The 26,236-nt window shown below is 54.5% G+C and overlaps 1 protein-coding gene across 2 annotated transcripts in view; it reads right to left on the bottom strand.

Moving 5' to 3' along the window:
- Positions 1-26,236, bottom strand: part of PDE2A (phosphodiesterase 2A) — a 63,608-nt gene that overhangs the window by 4,373 nt on the left and 32,999 nt on the right. For both annotated transcript variants that reach the window (XM_063095645.1, XM_063095647.1), the window contains 21 exons: positions 22,761-22,849; positions 16,436-16,545; positions 15,568-15,623; positions 10,146-10,205; positions 9,387-9,540; positions 9,115-9,167; positions 8,841-8,915; positions 8,693-8,734; positions 8,124-8,192; positions 7,725-7,855; positions 4,994-5,105; positions 4,494-4,533; positions 4,283-4,346; positions 3,787-3,859; positions 3,474-3,651; positions 3,161-3,273; positions 2,408-2,485; positions 1,431-1,553; positions 881-951; positions 486-608; positions 25-112 (listed from right to left, as the gene is read on the bottom strand). In XM_063095645.1, the coding sequence (XP_062951715.1) occupies positions 25-112; positions 486-608; positions 881-951; positions 1,431-1,553; positions 2,408-2,485; positions 3,161-3,273; positions 3,474-3,651; positions 3,787-3,859; positions 4,283-4,346; positions 4,494-4,533; positions 4,994-5,105; positions 7,725-7,855; positions 8,124-8,192; positions 8,693-8,734; positions 8,841-8,915; positions 9,115-9,167; positions 9,387-9,540; positions 10,146-10,205; positions 15,568-15,623; positions 16,436-16,545; positions 22,761-22,849 (1,902 nt within the window). The remainder of the gene's footprint in view (positions 1-24; positions 113-485; positions 609-880; positions 952-1,430; positions 1,554-2,407; positions 2,486-3,160; positions 3,274-3,473; positions 3,652-3,786; positions 3,860-4,282; positions 4,347-4,493; positions 4,534-4,993; positions 5,106-7,724; positions 7,856-8,123; positions 8,193-8,692; positions 8,735-8,840; positions 8,916-9,114; positions 9,168-9,386; positions 9,541-10,145; positions 10,206-15,567; positions 15,624-16,435; positions 16,546-22,760; positions 22,850-26,236) is intronic.

Raw genomic sequence — 26,236 nt, 5'->3', positions numbered from 1 at the left:
TACTGTGAGAGGACAGGGTCTCACCGAGGCCACCTGGAAGGAGTTGTTTGTGCCTCGGTGGTCCAGGTCATGACACATGCAGGAAATAAACAAGGCAAAGATCTCGATGTCCCTGGTTAGGAGGAAGAAAGGAGAAAGAGGTCAGCCCACAGCTCCTTCCCCAGGTCCCCCCCAGAAGAGGGACAGCTGAATGAGATGTCCAGAAGCCATTCCAACAGGAGGTCGGGACACCTGGGGTCCCTCCTGAAGAGAAGCACTGGCTTGGAGTTCGGCAGACCTGGGATTGAATGAGGCCCATTATTCACTGGCTGTGTGACTGTGAGAAAGTCTCTCCTGGAAAATGGGGCTAAGCAACCTTCCTCATTGGGCTAAGAGAATCCAATGAAGTGGTGCATGTAAAGTGTCTGCCACACAGGAGGTGCCTCCCTGTCCCAGGGAAGGGGACCCCAGTGGCTGCCAGATGTGGGGGAGATGCAGCTACTCACTCGAGGTAGTTGGTGAGCTCCAGGTTCTTGTAGAGCAGGTAGCAGAAGTGGGAGACGGAAAAGGCATGCATCCAGTTGTGGTAGGGGGGGTCCCGGTAGCCCTTCTTCACCATCAAACAGAACCTGGGGAGGGGAGAGGGCAGCAGAGGAGCTCAGCCTCCTGTCCTCCAGGGAGCCCTCCAGGCTCTGCCCTGCCTCGTTTCTTTTCTTTATTTACCATCCCAGCATCTGGAAATTGGCTTTCATTCATGGCTCCTCCCCACACTCACAAGACTGGGCCTCCCCTAGTTGTTCTCAGAGGCACCCTCCCCAGAACACTAGATGTGACAGTGGAGGGCAGAGGGAGGCAGAAGCTGGGCTCTCTGCGTGCCGAGGGGAGGGCAGGGGGCACACACCGGGCCAGTGTTGGGCAGTCAATTTTGTAGTTATTGATGAAATTCATGTCCTGCAGCATGCTCAGGATGGCCTGGAGAGGGCAGGGGTGGGGGGAGAAGGGTTGTCAGTATCAAGATGGGGCCCCTGCCTCAGCCCTTCTCAAAGCCCCACACTCAAATTTTTGGAGTCTTAGAACCTTAAATGTAAACGGGACTACCATAAAATAGTTGAACCAAGCATTCTCAGAACCATGAACTTTTAGAAATCTAAGGGATCTACGCACTAAAAACTCTTGGAACCAAGAGCGCATAAAATCTTTGAAAAACAGGGAGGAGGTTGCAAACCCTAGGGCCACATGCCCTGGGTATCGCTGGCTCAGGAGCAGCCCTGGTGATCATCCAGTCCAGCCCCTGGCCCCATGATGGCAGACACATGCCCACTCCACCCTGGGGAAGCCTTCACAGCCTTTCTTCATGACTGTCTTACCAGGAAGCTCTTACACACATCTAACTTAAATCTCCGGCTGCACACCCTCCGCCTCCCCTGTGAGGCTGGGGAGGGCCAGCTCACCATGGACGTGTCATCCTCGGGCAGAGAGCGAGGCGTGTAGGTGAAACTGGCAAAGTTGAAGTCAATGGCAGCCACAGGCTGGATCCCGTCATGAAGAAGTTTGGTATATTCATCATCAGAGACCTAGAGGGGACCAGCCAGGGCATAAGACGACGACCTCCACTCCATCCAGTGTCCTCACCCTCAAATTCCCACAGCAGGTGGGGGTCCCTCACCCAGAGTGCACCACAGTCAGGCCATCGTTCCATGGACTGTCACTGGGCAGATCACCACTCTCCCCTCACAGCTCTGCAGCCCACCTACTATGCCCCCCTGCCTGTGACCCCTCTATCTGTAACAGCCTATCCTCAGCAAAGATAGAAAATACCCCTTTATGATACCCTCAAACCATGACAGCCTTTCAGACACTAACTCTAATATTCCTTCTTTTGGGGGGACTGTCCCAGTTTCTAACCTCAGTCCTTTCTACTACAGCGTTGATCCGATTCACAACATCTGGGACCCTTTTGTTTGGACACAGGTGAGAGGAAATGTCCAAACGAACAATGACTACCACATACTCTGAACTAAGGCCTGGGACAGTTTTTCCGACACAGGGGCTAGGAGTGGGATGGAATATCAGCAATTAAGACTGCCCAGGGCTGCATCACCACAGTACTGGAAGCTTTGGGGAAAGGGCCCGGGTAGATTTTCTAGTCTTCAGTAATTCCCAAGATGAGACTTATCCCTGGACATGGGGAATACCTGGCTAACCAGGTTCCCTGAGCTGGGTCCTGCTGGCTACTTCCTGCCTGGGGGCTGAACCCAGAAACAGCTTAGAAGAGAGGTCTATAAGAAGGGGCAGGAAGGCTGCCCCCAAGGAGAGCAGGAGGGCAGGCATTGCTCTGCATGTGTCTTCTCGTCCTCAGGAGAGAGCAATCAGAAAGCCCCGCCCGGACCTGGGCCCCCGAGGACTCCAGCAGGAGAATAGGCCTCACCTTCATGTGGTACATCATCATCTCATTGGCCAGGTGGCTGCGATACTGGGCCTCATTCACTTTTTTGTATAGGAGAGACTGAGGGAGAGAGGAAAAGATGGGGCTCAAGCAAGGTGGCTGTGGAATCTTAGAAATGTCCAGGACTGGAACAAAGGGCTCAGATAGAACCCCCGCTTTCTGTCTCTTTCTGGGCCCACTCTGAGCCTTTGAGCTCCAGCCCAGAGTAGAGACCCTCCCAACCCCCTTTCATCCAGACCTCCCTTGCTCCTCCTCCCCTGGTCCACTTAGCATCTGATCTTGCACTTTGCACTTGCTCCTGAACCTGACCCAGTCCTTAGTGATGGCACCCGAGGCCCATGGCTTGGAAAGAGAAGCAAGGAGGGGGATAACAGCAGGGACCTCGGGTTGAATTCCCAGGCCAGAGCTGCCAGCAGGCCTGGACAATTGAGACCCAATATTTCCCATGAGAAGGCTGACCCAGGGCTTAGGATGGATGAGCTTGCTTCCAGAGAAGGGGGAGATTTTTGACAACCAGGGTTTGTCATGGTCCCGGAGGCTGTACAGGGCAGGAAATAGTATCCCCAATTTTCAGATGGGAAACTGCACGGGGAGGTGGCCAGAGTGTACTGAAAGTTGCGCAGCGCCCCAGCAGCAGGGCTCTGAGTCCCAGCAGGGAATCGACCCGTCTGGACAGAGAAGGGAGGAGAAGAACGGAGGGTCCCGCATCCGCCCCGCTCCTGCAGCCCCCCTCACATGGGCGATGCTGATGCCACAGTAGATGGAGAAGGCGGTCGCCAGGTCCTCATCGAACTTGCTGAACCACGGTCCATTGATCTTGTTCACCAGCTCGGCCACACCGATGACCTCTAGGGGAGGGAGAGGGTCTAGGAACGGCCGGTGGAGACTTGCCCTCCCACAGTTTCCTCAGGGGACGTCCAGTGCCTGGGAGCCCCCTTCCCTCCTACTCGGGGACGCTGCAGGCGGTGGGGGAGGGTGGCCTATCTTCCGCTAGGCCCCGCCCCCCGCTCAGGCCCCGCCCCGGCCCCGCCGTGCCCTCCGCCCGCACCTTGGTTCTCGTTCTTGATGGGGAAGCAGAGGATGTTGCGCGTGCGGAAGCCGGTGCTGTCGTCCACGCCGCGGTAGAAAAGCGGGTGGGCATACGCGTCCGGGATGTTCAGGATCTGGCCCGTGGTCGCCACGTGGCCCGCGATGCCTTGGTCGGCTGGGATGCGGATCTCGTAGCTCTGCCCCGGCAGGGATGGAGTAGAGAAGAAGAAATTAGCGGGCAGGCCAGAGAGGGGACTGTCAAACGTCGGGCCTGCTCCCCAGCGCCCCCTGCGGACTCCCGGACACCCTCCCGGGGCCACACACTCCCTCACCTCATCATCCACCACGCCCCCGTCGAACACCTTGGCCACCAGCTCGTTCTGATCCAGCAGGAACACGGAGCAGCTGTGGGGAGGGGGGTTGGTCCGCAGGGTTCTGATACCCCTCTCCGATCGCCCCTACCTCTCATGACTTGAGGCAAGGGCCGGATTTCTGAGGCCTGGGAGGAGTGCTCTGAAGTGAGACACGGTCCTCAGGGCGGGCTGACTCCGGGCATTCCTCCATTCAAATGATTTATTTTGAGCGCCTACTATGTGCCAGCTACTATTTTAGGAGCTGAAGACCCATGGCAAGCAAAGTTAGCCCTGCCCCTGCTGTTATTGGAGCTTATAGTCTGGTGAGGGAGACAGGCGTGAAATAAAGGATCACTCGGAAGGTGATGGGGTCCCACAAGAAGGCAGGGAGGGGAAAGGCAGGGGGAGGAAAGGAGGTGCTGAGCCCTAGGGCCGAAAGCCTCCCTCACCCCATCCCCTGGGTGGATTCACTCACATCTCCGCATTGCTGAGGTTTCTCGCCTCTGTGATGATCTCCTGGAGCAGGACAGAGACGTCATCTGGAGGAGGGGGAAGGAGAAGCATGGGGACAGTGGTGAGTCCAGGCTGCAGCATGAGGCCTAGCCCGCCCACCTCTCTTCCACAAATGCCAGCCCTTGTGCCCACTCCCCCCGCCCCCCAGGCGTGGAGAAGGACAGTGTACTCACCCAGGTGAGTGAATAGGTTCTTTGCGACTTGGAGAAGAGCCTGGAATAGAGGAAATGGAGATCATAGGGCGTTCAGGTTGCAGGGTATACCCCATCCAGCCCCTGCCTCCAGTGCTCCAGGGTCTCTCATTCCTCCCGTAGGGCTCCCCCAGACAGGAAGGAAACTGGCAGTGTCTAATTATATCATTTGGCTACCAAGTGGGAGGAACAGCCCCTGTGAAAGTTGGTAGGAATCTTTGGTGTTCCAGACGTGCTTTCACCTCGGCCTCTAGCCACCCAGATGTTACTGTAGTGCCCAAGTTGAACACTAGAGGGCGCGCACATACAGTGCCTGCAGCCAGCGGAGCGGGAGCTGAGAACTACTGACCTCTCTCCTTAGGAAGGCTCCAGGTCACTAGGCTACCTAGCTGTTATAGGGCAGGGCTGCCATTGGCCCAGAAAGACAAGGGCATTTTCCTTGTGGATGGTTCTCTGGGGCTGGCTCAAGGCAAGACACTCACCTGGCACTCGCACTTGAGCTTCTGCTCTTTCTGGAAGGCCAGGGTGCTGGTGAGCACGGTGCTCGTGTAGTGGAAACAGTGTTGGATCACGTGCTCGTCCTGCTCTGTGAACCTGGAGGGGGAAGCAGGGTTCACAAAGAGGGCAGGGAAGACGGGCTTTTCTCCCCATTTCTCCTTCCTTCCATTCCGCCAGGAAGCCCACTGGGATACACCTCACTTCCACCAGGGCTGCTCCCCCGTTCAGGCGCTTGGGCCAACTTCCCCCTCAGATTGAGGGCTCCTTGAGGTGGGGCCTCTAATCCTTCTCGACTAAAATGGGTTTTCCTCTTTAGACTATTGCTTCTTGAAGCCAGAGCCATATCTCCTTCCTCTGATTTGGGATTTACCCAGGCCAAAGCCGAGTCTCCTCTCTCAGGGTAGAGACTTGCCCAGGCTAGAACCGGGTGCTCTCCTGCTCTTCCCCAGGCACTCCTTTAGCCTCAGAGAGGGGTGGTGGTACTACCTCGTCTTGTCCAGCTCCTGTCCCTACCACCCCACTCACCCTGGACTCTGCTGACCCTGATTTGGTACCTCCAGAAATCCCGAGGTGGTGGAATAGAGGTAGTCTTGGCCCTACTCATGGAGCTAGCTCTTGCCTCATGAGATCAGCCCCCTATCCTGCTGAGGTCATTCAATCTGGCCACCAAATAACTTGTCACCAGGAAGCTGCATGGAGCTGGGTAGACTGATGGTGAGGGTTGTGGGAGGGGGGAGCCTGCCTCAGCCCTCATCTCTCTGCTCCCAGGTTTCTCTGCCTAAGCCCCTCCCCACTTTTTGGCTGGCCTCAGTGCTCCTTACTGCCAGGGTATCCCCCACATATTCTTGCTATCCAGTGATTGGGGTCTAAATCCAAATCCCACCACCCTGGGTCTGTCTGCATACCTTCCTTACCATGGGCATCTCTCAGCTTCAGCCACACTAACATGCTCATCATTCTGAGAAAACCTCAGGCTCTTTCACACCTTCATGCTTTTTTCCACACTGTTCCCTCTGCCTAGAATACCCTTCCCACCCTACTCCCTCCATGCCCTGAAAACAAACTTCAAGTCTTGAAGACAGGGGCCATGACTGTATCACCCAATGCCCAATGCAGAGCCTGGTACAGGGGAGATATTTGGGAGGTGTTTGCTAAATATCCTAACTGTACCTTACTCCTAGCCTTGCCACCAGCCCCATCCCACTCCCAGCTGAAGGGATTCTGGAGCCCCTATTCTCTGGCTACTTAGCTAGGTTGCAGGAAGTGGCTCTGCAGCCACTGCTCTGAGCTGAAACCCACCCTTGCTCATGAAATCATTCAACACTCACTCCCTGAAATGTGTGGGACCTAGAGATGGCCCAGCTCTGGCCCTGGGTCTCAGGGCTGTCACCAAGGCCTTATCTTGTTTCCTTCTATACCACTTCTCCAGGTCTGGGGCCAACCCAGAACCCAGTCCCACAGCTAGCAGCCAAAGGTCATGGCCCCTGCAGGACCCCCACTCACTCTGCATTCCCCTTCCCCAAAGGCCTTCTCAAGGGCACCTGGACAGCACTGGGATGGATACGTTAGGTACTCTATTGTGTTTGCTAAATGGTATAAATGCTCCCACCACCAGGATGCCTACCAGTCACAAATGCCACAGATCCCACATTCTCCCTGCCTCAGCTGGCTCTGTCTTCATTTCCCCAGGCCCACCCAACTGTCTATAGAGCATCATGCTGGCAGGTCCTGATGCTCTGACCTATGGCCCCTGGGTCTCTGCCCCACCCCTGCAGACCTCAGCCCTGGGCTTCTGACACTCCTCCAGTCCCAACTTCTTCAGCCTCCTCTTCCTGCAGGAGCTCTGGGCCCTCAAACCCAGGTGCTTTCTTGGACCCCAGGGGCCAAGCATTCTGTCAACATCCCACCTGCCTACTTCTCCCTACCTGTATGACTGAGCACAAACTGCTAGACCTGCTAGCCTAAGTGTGAACCTGCACCCAGGGTAGACATGGCTAGACAAACACAGCACTGTTTCCCACTGAACTAACGTCCATTCTCAACACAACGATTCAGGAAGCTGCTACCAATTGATTTGGTGTAGGACATGAAATCTATTTATGATACCACTTCTGGACCCCAAATTTGACCTCTGTTCTTGAGATATACTTCCTGACTAAGACTCCAAGTCTGTTTACCTAGACACTCTGCCCTTTCTACCCCTCTGTTATGTATGATTCTTACAGCTGCCCTGTCAGTGGCTCAAAAGATCCTCAGCTTAGCTCAACCCCAAGCCTATTCCCTTTAGCCATTGTCCCCTGTGTTGATGATGCGCTGTGGGTCTCAAAGAGTTCACCCAACCCAGAGCTCACCCACCCTCCAAAAGGCAGTTTCCAGCAGTAATGCAGAAACAGGGGATGACAAGTAGGGGAAGGCCAGTACCCTAAGAGTAGATAATCCAAGCTGCAGGAAGTGGAGGAAGAGAAGGGGAACCAGCTTGAACATCAGCATGACTTTAAATAAGCCAAAATGGGTGATGGAGAGTCAGTGATTACTTGTGCCTCAGCCAAGTAGACCACAGCTGGGTCTAGCAGCCCCATAACCCAACAGGCTCTTGCACTGACAAATGGTTCAGCCCACCACTGCCTAGTACCCTTCCCACAATGTAATCCTAGTGGAGCCCTGCCCAGCCTCTCAGCTCTGTTTCCTGATCCACATCACCCCACCCAGACTCACAAGTCTCCTCCGAGCTTGTTAAAGGCGCAGGCCAAGGCCACCACCTGGTCAGTGGCCCGGCTGATGACAGGGACACAGAGCATAGCCTGCAGCTCACAGCCCAACATGCTTTGCAGCTGTTGCACATCTTCCTGCAAAGGGAGGCAAGGGGGAGTCGAGTCAGGGAAGGAAAGGAGGGAGGGAGTATACTCCTCTCCCCCAGCCCTCCACCACATTCTGCAACAGGGACTATGGGACTCGCGCAGGGCTGGAAGCTCTGTGACATGGGGGTGGGATAGCCTAAAGTCTCCAGTCTCATCTCCTCCATTCCTAGGCTGCCCTGTCCTGGAAACACTGGCTCTGGGGGCCGGGCAATGGGGTCTCCCCTTCCCCCTCCCGTGCAGCCAGGCCATGGCTTACAGAGGTGAGATCCTTCAGCTGGATGGACTTCTTGTCTTCCACCACCTGGCCCAGACGTCCCATTGTCAACTGGACAGTGAAGAGAGGCTGAGTCAGGGCCCACCTCTCCGCAGATCAGTGTCTCAACCCATCCCCACCCCCAAGTCTGGAAGTTTCAACAAATTCTTCAGTCGGTCCAGATGGTGGATGGAGTCAACACTGAAGAGCAGAGAGATGGAGAGTCTGGCAGAATCCCCCACAGAGGACTATAGGGTCTTCCCTAACCAGGAGAGAGATATGCAGACTCCAAGGACTCTCATCAGTCTCAACAGATCCATATCCAGAATCCAACACGAGTGAACTGGTACCAAGTAAGCCTTTCAGTAGATGACAAGAGATTTCTCCTAGTGGAGCCTGATCATAAGAGGTTGTGATCCCTTTTAAATTTCTAAGCAGATCCTAAGATCAAAAAAATTCCACCAGATTCCAAGAGATTCTAGAGGATCTAAGTACTCTGGGCAGATTCCAGGAGTGTCTAGCTGGTCTTATCGGCCCCTGCAGACTCCAACTCAGGAACAGACGACACTCACCGGAAAGCTGATCTCTTCTCCCAGCACTTTATCTCCGATGACCTGAGGGACCGAGCGGTGGGGGGCCGGTTAAAGGAAAGGCAAGGTTTTTTTTCCCCTGGGAGATCCCGGCCCCTCGCCCCTCCCCACAGTGGACCTGGGCCCACACCTTGCAGGAAAGCTGGAGGCTGTCCTCGGACACCAGCAGGAGGCAGCAGCAGGACGCCCGGGTCTCCTGCTGCAGCTGAGAGGGAAGGACAGACAAAGCGAGGGCTGACCGCGGATCTAGGGCCGCCCCCACTCCCCACGCTTTGTCTCTCTGAGCAGGTGGAGGAGAAGGGAGGGGCGGGACGTCGGCGTCTGAACTGAGCAGAGGGAAGGGAACGTTGGTCCCCGGGGGGAGACAGGGCGGGGAGGTGGGAGCGAGGGGCACGGGGACTCACGTATTGGAGGACTTTGAGCTGCAAGGAAGAGGCATCCAGGTCGTAGAGTTCCCCTGCAAGGGCGGGGCGCGGTCAGAGAGCGGGCCCATCCCGCCTGCGTGGCCGGGTCCTTCAGGCGCGCCCAATCCATTGACTCCCCAAGGCGCTGCCTGGGCCGGGCCGGCCCCGCCCCCGGCCGCGCCCCTCCTCGCAGGCCCCTCCCACTCCATAGGCCCCTCACCTCCACGTTCCGTCCTGCCCGCCCTCGGGACCTGCCTAGGCTGGACCCTCACCGCACAGTTGCAGGATCCTGCGGTCTTGGTCGGTGTACGCTCCCCCGCCCTTCTGGTCTTCTGCCGCTTCCGCTGGGGGGTTCGGGGCGGCTCTGGGGACCGCGCCGAGCCCGCGCTGCTGCAGGGCCTGCACCCTCCGCAGGGCCACTAGGGTCTGGGAGGGCCAAGCGGTCAACGCGCCGGTCTCTCCACGCTCTCCTCGTCTTTGCTCAAGCCATTCCCTCTGCCTGCGATGCCCATTGCCCTCACCCCTGTCCCAAACGACTCATCCCTCGGCGCTCCACCGTCCTGAGGGCTCCCACTGTCCCTGGCGCATCCCTTGGTCCCTGAACATGTAAGTGCAGGGTCTGTCTCCACCCCTAGACCCCAGATTCTTCCAAGACTGGACAGGGTCAGATTTCTCTGTCTCCAGCACCCATGGGGAGTCATAAGTCCTTGCTAAAGTCACAAAATCATAAAATATCAGGCAAAAAAGAGCCTCAGTATTATTATGTAGACAGCACTTCCTAAGTATTTACAAAGTAGTTGACCTGTCTTATCTCACTGCTACTCTATACCTCAGTGCTATCATTATCCCCATTTTTACATGTAAACTGAGGCTCAGAGAGGTTAAGTGACTTGCTCAAGGTCACAGCTCAAAGGTGGTGGAGCTGGAACTGGAACCCAGGTGTGTCCAGTTCCCTGGCCAGGTCATCTTCCCATCCACTGTGATAAGAGTCTCCAGCACCCCCCATCCTACCATGGCCCTATTCCACTCACATGCTTCTCCACCACCTGCAGGCTCCTCTCCTCATTGTCACTCAGCTGACCACAGTGCACCTGGGGGGATGGGAGAAAGGAACCAGCTGTGGCCTCTTTTAGCTTCTGTCTCTGCTAGAATGTCGTCCCCATGCCTAGCATACAACAGTCCCCACCAACACATACACACTCCAGTCTGTAGAACTCAATGATAAGCCCATCCTTCTGATCATGCAGATAACTCTAGGAAAATCCTCTCCTGCAGGAAGCCTTCTAGGGCCGATTCAAAGAAGTGGAACTTTTCTGTCTCTGCCTTTTTAATCACTGTCCCATCAACAGCATGGTCCAGGTGTATAGTGCAGGGAAGGGGGACCTTAGGCCCCTCTGTATCTCAGCCCATGGAGCCCTTCAGGCCCTGATCATAGAATTAGTGGTATTAGCCTCAGCCTCCCAGCTCCATCCTTTCCAAGTTAGGGTTTGAGCTGTTCCTAAGTCTGGGAAAAAGGAAGGGGTCCAACATGATGGATCTGCTGTGCTATAGGAAGAATGGATGGATGGATGAATGGATTGGTGGAGTGCTTTGCTGTACGTGTGATTCTCACCATTGTGTGTTGCAAGCTTCCACCTTGCAGATGAGTTAATGCCCAGAAAGGTGGAGTGACTTGCACAAGGTCACATAGCAGAAAGTGGCAGAGTTAGGACAGCACCACCCACTCCCTCTTCTTCTCTGCCCACAGCTTCCCCTTTCCAGATCTACTCTCACCATCACCCCATCCTCCTGTCCCTCTCCAAGTTCTCTGTGCCAGTCACCAGGGACCCCTCACACCATCTTTCATATTCTATGATGTCCCTTCCCCCAACCCTGCTTGGGTGTTTGTCAAGGAAAATGAGAGAGAGTGAGAGAGAGAGGTGGTAGTCTAGGGGCCCACTATAGGTCATGCCAGGAAGGTTCTCCACCTGTATCACCAGCTTCTGGTGCCTACTGAAAACTGCTCACCACCTGCAGAGCTCCCCACAGTGCCTGCACTGGGGGCCCCTCCTTCATCCTCCCTCCCCACTCAGATGCCCCTGCCTGTCTCTGCTCTGGGTCCCCTGCCAGGAGCAGATGGAGAGGAGGAGACCAGCAGAAAGCTCATGTCTGGCTGGAGCAGGATGAGTGGGGGGACACAACTGGGGAGAGGTGCAGAACCTCATACCTAAGGAAGAAGGAGAGGGTACACTGGGTGGGTGGGACCCACCCAGACTGGGCTGTGGAAGCTCAGAGAGGGAGGGCACATGGGAGGCTTCCTGAATTGGCACTGAAGCATGGGGAGGACAAGCAGAGCCTGAAGAGAAGGGGACACTGTAGGCAGGAAGCTGTCCTGGTAGTGCTGGTGGTAGGTGGTGTAGGGTGATGAGGACCCGGACAGGAGTGGGGTTCCTGGTGCCACAGAGGGAAGGGCTTTGAGGGCCAAGCTAAGAAAGTGGGCTTTAGCCTGAGAGTACTGGGTAGCCATAGCAGACTTTAGCATCTAAGGGCCACAGTCTATGGGGTGGAGGGTGAACTGGAAGGAGCAAGACTGGAGACAGGAAGATGTCGAATAAACCTGGGATGGTGCTGAAGTTTAAGCTCTGAATGAGGCTCCATCTGTGACTCCCACAGGACAAGCAGTTGAAAGAAGCTGGGGCCATGGTTCATTTGCATATGGTTTACATAAATATGTTGGCATTTTCTTTTAGTACGCGGAGGAGGACATCCTTCTTGTTCCTCCCACCTGGACCCATCTCTCAGGAAAAGGGAAGGTTGGGACCCCTCTATGGCTGTGGGGCAACCAGTTCCATGGCTGCCGAAACAGTCTGACCCCAGGTCAGAGCTGGAAGACTAAGGCTGAGGGAAAGGAGGGAATCATGGAGTCCTCCTCCCCCCAACCTCCCCCTGGGCTGCCTCAGCCCACCCCACCCAGCATGTGCACAAACACACATACACATTCTCATGAAGAACCTCAGCCCCCCCACACACCCTCACACTCACTCTCCCACAGAGGTGCACACACATGGTGCAGTCACAGACACAAAAACATCCACACACCCACACTTACAGTGTCACCACCACCCGCATGGGCTCATTCACGCCTGGACACAGGAAACTCGAGTTCATATACCCAACAGCCAAACACACACAATCACTCCGGCACACTCATATGTGGCTCTTTGTTCACCAACAGGAACGCACACTTGCTCCTGCTCTCGCTAATTAGGGTGGGTGTCTGGGGCACAGTGGGAACACTCAGCATGGGCACTGGGGCTGCAGAGAGGGTTAAAGCCCCGCACAGCCCCCAGACCCCCATCCTCACGAAGTTCAATGTCGCTACTGGCATGAACACCCATCCCCATGCAAGGAGCTGGTGTGGCTGGCACAGCTGGAGGAAAGAGTGGGCACAAATCAAGCATTAAATGCCAGAAACCAAAGGCCGCCCACTCCTCAAAGGGACTTATTATCCCAGAAGAGAAGAACAGAGTCAAAGACTCTTTCCATACAAAGAATCTGCAATCAAGGCGCCTTGAGCTGCAAAGACCCAGAACTCAGCCATGCAGCCCTGCACCTGGACAGCGTGTTCCTCAGAGAGCCCTTGGCTGACCGTATCTCCATCAGGCCCTGATATTTTTCGCAGGACTCCTTGGTTTTCTTGCTAACACTTACTATCATTTGCAATTCTATCCTTATTTTGCTCACTTACCTAATGCTTGTCACCCCACTCCTCCAGACTCCATGGTCTGCAAAAGCAGGAGCTGTCTGGCCTGTCTCGGAACACTTTTGTGTTCCCAGCACCAGTATGCAGTGCCTGGTACATAGTGGGTACTCAAGAAATAGTTCTTCAGTTGATGGATGGAGGGATGGATAGATGAATTGATCAATACCAGGAGCAGAGATTCAGAGTGGGGAATGGGACTTGTTGAGGAAGGAGCTGGTGACTTGGCCCTCCCCAAAACACCACACTGTAGCCCTCTCTCTACCCTCTCCACCCTCTGCCCTTGGGATCTGGTAGCAGCTGGGAGGTCCGAGACTGCCTGTGTGCCTCTGGGAGGATATGAGATCCTGTGGCCCAGGGAGCATCTGTCAGATGTGTATGCATAGGGGAGAGGGGCATCCTGGGCAAGTGCATTTCTACATGAGTGGGAAGGTGCAGGCTTGGAGGAGAGGTGGACGGGGAACAAGCCAAATGTCTTACAGGAGGCTTTCACTGCCCAGGGTTTTTGAAGAGGTGAGGGGAGAGTTGTCGGTAAATTCTCCTGGCAGCCAAAACCCCAGGTAGATATTCCTCTGCAGCGTGCACCCCACACTTCAGTCTCACCAGGACCACACTCTTCCCCCAACACACCAACCCCCTTCTTCCCCAGCCCCGCCTTTGCTCATGCTTCCCTCTGCCTAGAATACCCTTTCCTTTCTGCTCTGCCCATGCCCCAAAGCCCCACTCCAATGCTCTCTCCACTGTGAAGTACCCCTTGCTGCCCCAGCCTTTGCCACCAGAGCACCTGCTGGCAGCATTTATTTCATCTGGCCTATGGTAGCCTGAGAGTGTCCCTGCCTTCTCCAAGACTGAGAGCTCCTAGAAGGCAGAAATGGTTTGCCCTGGCCTGATCTTCAAGACACACACACACACACACACGCACACATACACACACACACGCACACGCACACGCACACTGTCCTTTCTTCCTCCCAGGTGAAGGTTGAAGCCTGCACTGCTGGCCCAACCTGAGCCAAGGTGACCAGAGGTCTTGGCAACCATCCTCCTGCCAACAAGATGAACAGCTTTCCAAACGTCTTCCCCTGGCCGGAGCTGCTTCCCTCCTGACCCAGTCTTTGCAGCCTCCTCAGGAACCTGGCAACTCCAGACCCTTTTCCCTCACAGAGAAGGAGGTGGGCGACTGAGCCACTGCCTCCCTGCACCACCTCTGCTCAAGGCCTCTAGCCCTGGCCCTCCACCAACCGACTCTGGGACAGACAAGGAGCAAAGGAGAGGGGGAGGGGCCCACCGAAAACTGTCAACAGCAGATCCTGTTCCCTGCGTTCCCTGTGTTCCCTGCGGGAACGGGAGCTGTGTGTGGGGGGAGCAGCTTGCGGGAGAAACCAAGCAGGGGCCTCCTCTCACTCAGTCGGGCAGATGGGGCATGGGGACCAAGCCAAGTGCTCCTCACCTCCCCTCCCCTTCCCTTTCCTCATGGCCACCCCCCACTCCGCCACCCTCTGCCGCCTGTAGCTCAGGAAAGGTCAGGCGCCTCGGAAGCCTTTAATTCCATTTTAATGAGCTCTCGAGGAGTCCCCTGGGTGCACCAACGCTGGCTCATTTATCTGCTTGTGCCCCCAAGCCTGCCCCTTATTGGGGTGGTGGCCACCTCAGCTGAAAGAGACCCCTAATAATGACAATTCGGGACACTAACCCTTTGGTTCCTACAACAGGACAAACATTTTGAATCCCCACCTCCATATGGGAGAAGAGACTGGAAGGGTAGCAGAACCCCAAACCCTGCAAGGCCCCACCACCTGCTCAACACCCGCGGTGGAGCAGAAATCTGAGGAACTCCCCAAGGAGCAGCAGAGGGCAGCGGGGAGCCCTGCCTAGGTTCCAGCCCAGCTCTGCCCTGCAGGGCATCCCCCACTTCCCACCGAGGCCCCTTTCTCTCTCCCTCAATTGCCTGCTTTAGGAAGCCCGCCTAGCCCGCTGGCATCTGCCCAGCCATAGCCCTGGGTCTGGCTGGGGCTTGATGCCATCTCACGCCATCTCATTCCTCTCCTTGAGCCCCCGAGCTCCAGTCACCCTAAATCTCTGACTGGGTTGCCCACACTGTCTCTATTGGTCAGTGTCTTATGTCCCTCTGTCCCTCCTCAGTGTCTCTCAGTCACTTCCCATCTCCCTGTGTTCATGCCCTCTTGGACACAATCCCCAGCCCATCCAGAAGGACCCCGAAGAGGAACCAAGGTCAGGACTATGCCAAGGGCTGGGCTTTTACAGTCCCACGGGGACTGACAGCACAGATGGGGCTTCTACATCCCTCAGAAAGTGGCCACCTGAGCCAGCAGCTTCATCCTGCCCATTTAAGGTGGGGCTGGGGGCTGGGGTGTGGGAGATGCCACAGACCTCCATTTTTCCTCATTCCATCCCAGCTTGCTGCCCTCACCACACACACACACACACACACACACATGCACGCACGCACACACGCACGCACGCACGCACACACACACATATGCACGCACGCACACACACACACACACACATATGCACGCACGCACGCACGCACACACACATATGCACGCACACACGCATGCACACACACACGCACGCACGCACGCACGCACGCACGCACACACACACACACACACCAGACAGGCCCATCTCCCTCTCCCTCCCCTGCTCTCCTCTACCCCCTTCATACCCACAATCGCCTGGGCGGCTCTTACCAAGATGACGGCTGCCACAGTCCCAGCCTCTTTGTCCACCAGCGGTATGACCAGCACTGAGGGGGAGAGGGCAATGAGGTGGTCCTGCGGGGCTAGTGAGGCTCAGAGATACTGAACCACGGCCCAGGAAGAGAGACAAAGACGCAGACAGAGAGAGGTCGGGACAGAGACACAGACCCAGAGACCCAGAGAGACAGAGAGAGGGATCCTGAGGCAGCAAAACAACCACAGCAACAACCCCTGCATAGAACGAAACCCCTCACTTGACAGCTTTCTCGCAATCCTCCCAGCAACCCTGGGAGGGAGGGAGGGAGGCAGGTAAGGCTGAGCACCCCTATTTTACAGATTGGGAAACTGAGGTCCAGAAAGGGGAAGTGACTTGCCCAAGATCACACAGCAAGTCAGGTCTCCTGACTCCCAGTCTTGTGCACTTTCCACATCGAGACAGAGGACAGAGACCTAGAGAGACTGAGACATGAAGCAGAGAGATGTGGCAGACAGGGCACATGGAGAGGAAGAGAGAGAGAAGCAGAGACAGTGACAGCATGAGTGCAAGCAAATTGGAACCATGGCCACTGGCCCCTGAGCCGTAGTACGTGCCAGGCCCCCAACATGTGTCATCTCATTTGCTCCTCTTTGTAACGCCCCCTCAAGGCAGGTACTACTGTTCCCATTTTACAGTCAGGCAATTGAGGCTCAGAGAGGTTAGTAGTAGCACAATAGAGAAAGAATTAGATGAAGGGATTGCTAGAGACACAGAGCAAGAGAAAGAAGGAGACAGAGAGATGAAGACGGGTAGAAGACAGACATAACCTGAGGAGCAGGGGCCACAGTCCCTCCCTGCCCCTGCCCAGCTCCCAGCCCTTACCTTGGCTGTCAGGAGCCAGTGGAGCCACCAGCCTCGCCAAGGGCTTCCCCAGCGGGTTAGAAGGGCCCAGCCCATTGCAGCCTAGACGCTTCCGGGAGATCACAGCCTCTCTGAAAAAAGGGCATGATCGCACCTTTCAACCCCTGGATCAAAGAGGAGTGGGCCCCGGCCTGGGACACATAGCAGGCTGAACCCAACACATGTACGAAGATCTGGACAAGTTCACCTGCTTCAGGGTGGACACGAGGAGAGCAAAAAAGAAAAGAGTCATTGACCCTGGCCTCCGTGTTGAGGGACAGGCAGCCACAGACTTGCCTGGGCACCTCTTGCTGGTAGATGTGGGAAAGGCACGTGTGGGGCCCAGCGCAGATCCCCAGGCATCTGGCAGAGCAGAGCAAGCAAACACAAAGGCTCAGAGCTAAGCTGCCAGGGTCAAATCCTGCCGCTACTCCTGCTGGACCTTAGGCAAGTGACCTAACCTCTCTGAGCCTCCCATGGACCACTGGAGGGGGGGAGAATTGAATCCTAACCATTGCCATCCTCAGAAAACAATTGCAGAGCAACTCGTGGTGCTGAGCACAGGAGGGGGACCTCCAGAGGGAATCAGTGTAACTAAAGCATGTTGGACATTTCCTATGTGCCATACACAGTCCAAACAGCTTACAGAGATTAACTCAGAATTTCCAACAATTCTGTGAGTTAGATATCATCATTATCTCCATTTTCAGTGGAGAAACTAAGGCGCAGAGAGGATAAGTAATCTGTTCTAGCATTACATGGCTAATAAGAGGTAGAGCCAGGATTTGAACCCAGGCAGTTGGCACTAGAGCTGGATTTAACCTACTATGCTTGAGCCTTCCCAAAGACCTGTGGGGGTGTGAGCCTTGAACAGGGGTGTGATGGTGGGGAGGGGAGGTGGCAACTGAGGTAGGGTTGGTGTGGGAAGAATGAGTTTCTCTCTGCCCCAACCACACATACCAACCTCCCCCCACCTCTGGCTCTTTGTGCTTAATTAAGTGCCTGATTTTTCTCCAGATGTCACTCCCTGATGATTAATTGTCCTGGGTTCTTCATCCCTCATGCTGCCTCCACTTAATTGTGTTTGTAGGAACTGCCTGGCCTGGACAGAAGAGAGGTTTGGGGGGGCTGGGACTTTGACATGTGCATGTGGGGTCACTAAGGGGAGCTCAGGTGAGGAAAAGGAAGGAAGCAGCCGGCAAGTAACCAGATCTGGAGGTCACAGCCACTAGAGAAATCAGGGACCAAAGAGGTTGAGTGTCTCATTCAGGGTCACACAGCGTTCTGAACTAGACCTATTCCCACCTGGCCCCTGCAACCAGTTCAGAATCTATAAGAACCAGTGTTGTCTCCTCCCTTCCAACCCTCACACCCAGGACCTTAGGCTCCTGGAGGGCTGGGTTCCAGTTCTGGGCTGTCCTGGCTGCCACCCTGGGAAGGAATAAGGATCTTCGATGGCAGGAGGGCAACAAGAGCCATGCTTCCTGATGACTGATGAAGGCTAGGGCTTCATAGACGCAGGGGAGGACCCTCAGCCAAACCCCATGCAGCTACTTGGCCTTAGACGATCTGGTTATTGGGAAGCCACAAGATGGCGCTGGTCCCTGCGTTGCTGGTCATACCACCGACCCCTGACTCCCCGCCTTCCCAGCCCCAGGCCTGGTGCCAGTGCCACCTTGGCCTCTCTCCCCCAGGACACTGATGAAGGAATCTGTCCTCAGCCTTTCTCCTCCTCTGCACAAAACTCTCTCCTCTGTGCTCATGGCCTCATGACTTCAGTCCTCCTTCCTGAGCTCCAGACCCCAGATACCCAACAGTCACCTGGGGGCCTCCCCTGGATGTCTCTGAGGTGCCCCAAAGGTACCCCATCTGAATCTGAACTTATCATCTCCACCACCACCCCAAAGCAGCACAACCACCCACCAGGTCCTTTGTGGCTTGTCTGAAAACTATCCTAGCTGCCTCCCTTTTCCTCTCCTCCCCCATCCAATCGATGAGTCACCTCTCATGTATTTCTCACAACTGTCCCCTGCTCTCTATTCCCACGCCACTGCTCAGCTCAAACAGAGACACCTCTCCCCTGAACCCTGCAGCAGCCTCTCCCCTAGCTTCCATCATGCTGTTTGGGTCTCTTAAATCCATCCTCCATACCAGAGTATGAATATGTTTTCTAAACTAAAAGCCCTATGGGAACATTCTACTCAAAGTCTTTCATTCCACACCATCCTTCTGGGACAGGTTCAGTTCTGAGAACTGAGATGAGAAGAGGAGTCAGACACATGCCTGATTCCAGGAGCCCAGTGTCACAGAGACTGACATGCGGACCCACATTTGAGTTGGGAGGTGAGGGTGGTAACAAAGGGAGGAAGAGCAGGCCACAGCCTAGCCAGGTGCAGGGTGGGAGTGGGGTCGGAGAAGGCTTCCTGGAGGAGGAGATACCAGAGCTGAGTCCTGAAGGACATGCAGAGGTTCTCAAGGCAGAGGGGAAAGGATGTGCAGGCAGAGGGAACTCCATGTACAAAGACTCAGAGGAGAGAAGATTGTGTGTCTGTTGGAAGGTCCACCCACAAAGAGGCTGGTGTGGCTGGAGAGCAAAGAGCAAGACTAGACAGAGGCCAGAGCCCTAAGGAGCTGGACTTGATCCTGAGGGCAGTGGGAGCCCTGGGAGGGATCTGAGCAGGGGAAGGTAATGGTCAGGTTTGATATCAGACAGATCATGCTGGCTGCCTGGGTAAAACTCTCACTAGAGAGGGAGAATCTGACACCAGAAATCCAGTCTCAGTGAGGGCCCCATCATCTTAGTGGCCCTGGACAAGAGAGGAGAGGATAGGCTGGGGCAGATCAGCCTTGATTGGTCCTAGATGGCCCCCAAGCACTGGGGCCCCCAAGGATTTCAACTCTCAGGAAGGCTTGGCACCTTGCTCTGCAACCTACCCTGCCCTGGCCCTGCACATTCCACAAGAGAACTACTACCCCCATGAAGGCTTCAAAGATGCCCAGAGGCTGCAAGGGGGCAGTGTCGAAGCTGAGTCTCACCCACCCACATGGCAGTGGGGGCTTTGTCTCCACTCAGAGCCCCCGATGGCTCTCCTCTCAACCCAGACCTTTCCCTGCCTCCTCTCCAGCTCCTCCCTTCCTCATTCCCCTGCCCCCGCCCCATCTTCCAGGCTGACACTGAGGGCTGGGGGGGACTCCACACCCTGGGCCGGTTGTCCTGGCCAAAGACTAACGACTCAGCCCTAGTGCCTGGTCATCGTGGTCTGCCCCACTGAAGATAAAGACAGATGGGCACAGAGTGGAGAGAGGCACAGGCATGAGTTTTATGGTGGTTCATTCCATCTAACAACGATTTGTTTCCTGGGAAAGAGTAGAGCGAATGGCTGTCTGTTGGTAGGGTCAGTGGCTTGGAAAGGGCTGAGTACCCAGGCCTCCTTCTACTTCTCTGAGGCCCTGCATCCTTCTCTGATCATCTTCTTCAGTGAAGCACCTTCCCCTTGAGCACCACCCTACACTAAGCCTCAGCCTTAACTGAGGGCCCAGGCCCTTTACTGGGCCCCATTCTCTCAATGAGCCCCATCCTTAACTGATCTCCATCTCATCACTAATTCTTACCCCCTCACTGAGCCTTCATCCTCCACAGAGCCCCCACCTACTTACTGAGCTCCCACAATCCCACTGAGCCCCCATCCCCTCATTGATCCCCCATCCCCTCACTGAGCCATCATTCCTTCACTGAGCCCTCATCCCCTCACTGAGCCTCCATCCCCTCACTGAGAGCCCTCATCCCCTCACTGAGCCATCATTCCTTCATTGAGCCCTCATCCCCTCGCTGAGCCTCCATCCCCTCACTGAGCCCTCATCCCCTCACTGAGCCATCATTCCTTCACTGAGCCCTCATCCCCTCGCTGAGCCTCCATCCCCTCACTGAGCCCTCATCCCCTCACTGAGCCTCCATCCCCTCACTGAGCCCTCATCCCCTCACTGAGCCTCCATCCCCTCACTGAGCCCTCATCCCCTCACTGAACCCTCATCTCTTCATTGAGCCTCCATCCCCTCACTGAGTCCCCATCCCCTCACTGAGCCTCCACCTCTCTCTGACCTTTCATCTCTCCTGGAGACAAATTATGATCCAGGCCAGGACCTGGACCCTCTTCTCCCCTCCCTTCCTCCAGAATGTGAGTATCCAGAGATGGGAACAGAATATTCCCTGTGTCCCCTGAGATGAACCGGAGGGACTGACAGATTCTACAGTGAGAGGAGACCAGGGAAGCTCTGAGGAAAAAAATTTCTCAAGGCTGGGTCCTGGGCCCCCACATAGTAGTGGAGGGAGACAACCAGCCTGGGCGGTGGGGGCGGCGCCTCAGTTGCAGCTGAAAAGCCCAAGATTTCGCTGCACTCAGCAGCGGGTAATCAGAGGCTTTAAGATGGCAGGGGACATAATAGAAGAGGAAGGCACAGGGTGGAGACTGAAATAGGCTGGGAGATGAAGGAGGGGACACCAACAAGGAGGTGAAGGCTTCTGGGAAGACCCTGGCTCAGGCAGCCTTCCAGGATTCTCTGCTCTCCAGCCCTGAGGCCCCTTGCAGCCCTTAGAATTCAGAGTTGGACCAGAATGTCCAATCTTATCATTTCACAGAAGGGAAGAACGAGGCCCAGAGAGACTGCAGGAGATTGTGATTGCAGCCACGCGGTTCTGGGTCCCAGGTCTCCCAACTCCCATTGCAGGCTTCTTCTTGTGGACAAGCCCTGCCCTGTGGGGAGTCACTATGGCCCAGATGTCTTTTCTGAAAACTGGACCCTCCTCGGTGCCAGGGAACTGAGGAGCAGGCTGCTTGAAGAGGGCCTCTGGCTGGGCCATAAAAAATAAGTGCAATGGGATTGGCTGAGATGGAGGTGCAGCAGGGAAGGACTTTGCAGGGGAGCAAACAGCATGAGTGAGCACAAGAAGGCAGGAAAGCCAAAACGCATCTAGGGGATGAGACTGGGCACCTGCTGAGTGGTACTGGTCAGAGGCAGGTGGGGCTAGGTAGCTGTCAAGGGGCCTCACTCCCACCTTGACCCATCTCCACCCTGCCTCTCCCCAACACCACCTTCAGCCCATCCCTGCCCCTTCCCCTTGGCCTTATCTGTCTTTATGATCCAGCCTCCACCTGCTGCTGTGTGCCAGCCCTGCAAGCCATCCACAGCTTCCTGGCCAGCAACTACCCAAAAAAGTCACATCATTTGGCCCATTTGGTCTGTTGGAAAAGCCCTCCTCACAGGGGGAGAGAGGGAGAGAGAGCTGCCTCCTAGGGACACTCCCATTGGTGTCCATTTCTATCCTTGGCTCCCAAACCAGTGCTCCCTGGGCCCCACTGCGGCCCTTCATTCAAGGTCTGGAAGGCAATGGCCATATCCTCCAGAGTCTGCCTCCTCCACACCAGCCTTCTTGCCCTGCAACACTTTCTCACCTGACAAGCCCACTTCCTCTCACTGTCCCCAGAATGGCCAGTAGCCAGGAGACTTGTGTCCTGGGCCTGGCTCTGTCTCACACCTGGTATGTGGCCTTGGACATGTCTCATGACATTTTCCCAACTGGAAAATGAGGCTGAATTCAGTGGGTTCAGAGGTATCAGGGCCCTGAGCCCAGGCTCCTAAGTCAGTGATTCCAACATTCTATCATAATGGTAACACCTACAGATAGCACTTATCATGGCTCAGGCTGTTTTAAATGCTTTACATGTGTTAGACACATTTAATCCTCTCTACATCCCTATAAGTATTGTTATTATTGCCATTTTACAAACAAGTAAACTGAGGTGCAGAGAGGTTGCATCATTTGCCCAAGTTTTCACAGCAAGTAAACAGGGAAGTGGGATTTGAACCCAGGCAGTGGGGCTCCAGAATCCTCAGCAGGGCATAGCCTCTGACCTCCTTGTTCTCAGATACAGGGGTTGGCACCATGTGCTCCTGCAGGGCCAGCACTCTGTGAGTCCAGCCTTACAGGCAGTTCTCATAGCAGCTGGGATTCTAACTGGTAGATACTATAGCCCCAACATGCTGAGACTCCACTCTGAGGAGGCCACAGCAATTTAGAAGAGCTCTATACGGAGGAAACCTACCAGGTGGCACTTTCCCTGTGCCCATCCACTTCCACACCATGAAAGGAGACATTGCTTCGCCCCTTCTATGCTAGGGTCAGCAACCTGGCAGGGAGGCTGGGGTCAAGGCTGGATGGGCAGGTCAGACCAGATGACCTTGGAAGGTGCCCCAGCCCCGAGAGTCCTTGGCTATGCAAGAGGAAATGAGGGTACAGAGAATGGCTCACCGGACTTTCCCCTCCTGGGGCAGCTCATGTGGGGGGTCCTCACACACCAGCCGGGACTCCCTGTCCAGCAGATAGGTGTAGACGGTCTCCTAGGACAGAACGCACTCATGAGACCCTGAAGAGAGGCCCTCCCAGCTGCCTAGTCCCAGCCTGTACACCAGGGTCTGTCTGGCAAGGTCACAGACTCTCTGGGAGTGGAGCTCTCAAGTTTGTTGGTTTTTACTCCCCAGGTGGCTCTAAGGTGCTGCCAGCGTGGCAAAACACCTTGCCCTGTCCTCTTGGAAGGGGTGCTGGAAGAGAGTGATCCATGATCTGCTAACTTTCCTTACCTATCACCCCAAATCCAAGGTGCTGGGAAACAAATATGAAGGGCTGATGGTGCAGACAAATCACCCCCACCCCGGGGATATTTCCCTGCCTGACTCTAGCCTCAGGCATTAAGCAACCCTTAGCTGAGCCACACCCGGGCAGGGGCTCAGAATGCCCCAGAAGCTTCTCTCCTACCTGCAGGGACACAGGCAACTCTACAAGAAACCATACGCCCATGACCCAAGCCGACAGAGGGGCACAGAGCTGGGCACCGACCCATCCTCGAGGGGGCCTGGGAGGGCTTCCTGGAGGAAGTGACTTTTAAACTGTAACTGGGTGGGAATTAGGCACATTTAGGGAATGGATGGGGGTACAGAACTGTCTCCTGGGCCTTGAAGCAGGTATGCAGAGGAGTGCAGAGCATAGAGCAACTGGGGAGGGGGGGAGTGTCAGTCGGGCTAAGCCGGAAGGGCCTTAGAAACAGGGCTGCTGTGAGAGCCAAAATCAACTCAAAATGGACTAAAGAATTAAATATACATCTTGAAACAATAAAACTCCTTGAAGAAAACATAGGGGAAACACTCCAGGAAGTAGGAGTGGGTACAGACTTCATGAATATGACCCCAAAAGCACAGGCAACCAAATGAAAAATAAATAAATGGGATTATATCAAACTAAAAAGGTTCTGCACAGCAAAAGAAACAATCAACACAGTGATAAGACAACCAACAGAGTGGGAGAAAATATTTGCAAAATATACATCTGACAAAGGATTAATATCCAGAATATACAAGGAACTCAAACAACTTTACAGCAAAAAAACAAATAACCCAATTTAAAAATGGGCAAAGGAGCTGAACAGACATTTCTCAAAGGAAGACATACAAATGGCCAACAGACACATGAAAAAATGCTCAACATCACTCAGCATTTGGGAAATGCAAATCAAAACCACTTTGAGATACCACCTCACCCCAGTTAGGATGGCTAAGATCCAAAAGACTGAGAATGATAAATGCTGACGAGGTTGTAGAGAAAAAGGAACCCTCATACACTGTTGGTGGGACTGCAAAATGGTGCAGCCTTTATGGAAAATGGTGTGGAGGTTCCTCAAACAATTATAGAGAGACCTACCATATGACCCAGCTATTCCACTGCTGGGTATGTACCCAGAGGAATGGAAATCATCATGTCAAAGGGACACCTGCACTCCCATGTTTGTTATAGCACTATTTACAATAGCAAAGCGTTGGAACCAGCCCACACCCATCATCAGATGAGTGGATAAGGAAACCGTGGTATATCTACACAATGGAATACTACTCTGCTATAAAAAAGAATGAGATACTACTATTCGCAACAACATGGATGGACTTAGAGAAAATTATATTAAGTGAAACAAGTCAGGCACAGAAAGAGAAATACCACATGTTCTCACTTATTTGTGGGAGCTAAAAATAATAAATAAATATACAAACAAATAGATGTTGGGTGGGAGGAAGAAGACACAACAATCACAACAGTTCCTTGAACTTATTAAGAGAAGTGAATGGATATGATGTAGTTGGGGGGAGGGGTGAGAGGGAGGGGGAAGAGGAATGGGTAAAGGGACATGAAAATAAACTACAATGTATATTGAGAAGTTAAAATAAGAAAAAGAAATTTTATTTCCCTCGAGAAGAAAACAGCAAAAAAAAAAAAAAAGAAATTTCAGTTAGGATCTTTTGCCAATTCTTACTTTCTCTTTGTGATATAATCTTTACTTTTTTTGGAAGGGGGGACCTGGCCAGTAAGGGGATCCAAACCCTTGACCTTTACATTTTTATCTCAATTTAACTCGTTCAGTTTAAGATATTGCTTCCTTATTAAAATACTGATCACTTTAAAATTAAAAAAAAACAAAAAACAAAAAAAACGGGGCTGTGGGAGGGGCAGGCGGTGAGACAGGAGAGACAGGAGCAAATTTGTATTTTAGAACGATCACTTCCCAGAGTGAGATCAAAGCTCTTGCTCTAAGCTTGTCAAGTCGTCAGTTCTTCAATCACCTTCCCCAAGGGCCCAGAGCAGTCTCAGGCCTCATTCCAGGTCATAGTTGCCCTCGCTGACCACAGGCAAAAATCCACATTCCTTCCCAGTGGAATTTGCGACCCTTAGGGATCTCTAACCAACCTCCATTTGGCACAGCCTTGCCCAGGAACTGCTGGTTTCTCCATGGGAAGGTGGGGAGGGCTCTCCTCTTTGCCGAGGGCATCAGGGAGGGCTCCAGGAGGAGGTGGCATTGGAGCCAGTGTTGAAGGCCCACCCTCAGTACGTGTGGGATCCTTCTCAGCAGAAGCACTTGCCTTCAGTGACTGAGGGCACAATCCTGCCAGCCCCTCTTGCCCATGGCTGTCCCCAGCCAGCCCCCCACCCCTCCCAAACCCCAAGAGATGCCCCAGCTAGGGACACTGAGCCAGGGTGAGTGGTGGCATTGGGTGGAAATGATAGGGCCTCAGGGGAGTGAGAGGGCAGACATCAGCAAGGCCTGGAACCCCCTTGTCCTCCCGGACTAAGGGCCTAGGCAAGGAGTTCAGGGATAAAGAATTCAGTGGGGGCCGGCCATCCCCCCTACCAAAAAAAAGGAATTCAGTGTAAAGGAAGCTGACCACTCCTCAGCTACATCTGAGGTATTTGGCCCAAACAGGTTAAGAGACCCCCCAGGGTCACAAAGAGAGTCCTGACCCAGCAGAGAGAGGGGTTGATAGTCCACGTGGAGGAGGGAGACAGACCCTCACTTCACTTCCGGATGTCCATGTGTCTCCCACCCCCTCATTGTGAGCCCTGTGGGTTAAAATTAGCTGAGTTTATTGGAGAGAAGGAGGAAACTGTTTCAGACACATCAGCACCATCTGCACGCGGGGCTGCCTGACACAATGGGTGCTGATGAGGAAGCCAGGTGCCAGCAGCTCTCCTCCCTGGGGGGAGGGAGACCCCTCCCCTGTGTCTCCACCCCTCCCTGGGGGCAGAGAAGGGGCTGAGCCCCTCCACACAATCAAGCCAGAGCTCCTCAAAGTCGGACTTTCCGTAGCTTATTCAGGTCTCTTGGGTGGGTCAGGGAAGACATTTTCCACTGTCCCAGCATGGCAGCTGTCATCCCAGCTCCCAGCTTTAGGGATACAATTAATCCG

This window comes from Cynocephalus volans, chromosome 4 (assembly GCF_027409185.1).
Source record: "Cynocephalus volans isolate mCynVol1 chromosome 4, mCynVol1.pri, whole genome shotgun sequence".
NCBI lineage: Eukaryota > Metazoa > Chordata > Mammalia > Dermoptera > Cynocephalidae > Cynocephalus > Cynocephalus volans.
This window is presented reverse-complemented; position numbering and strand designations above follow the sequence as displayed.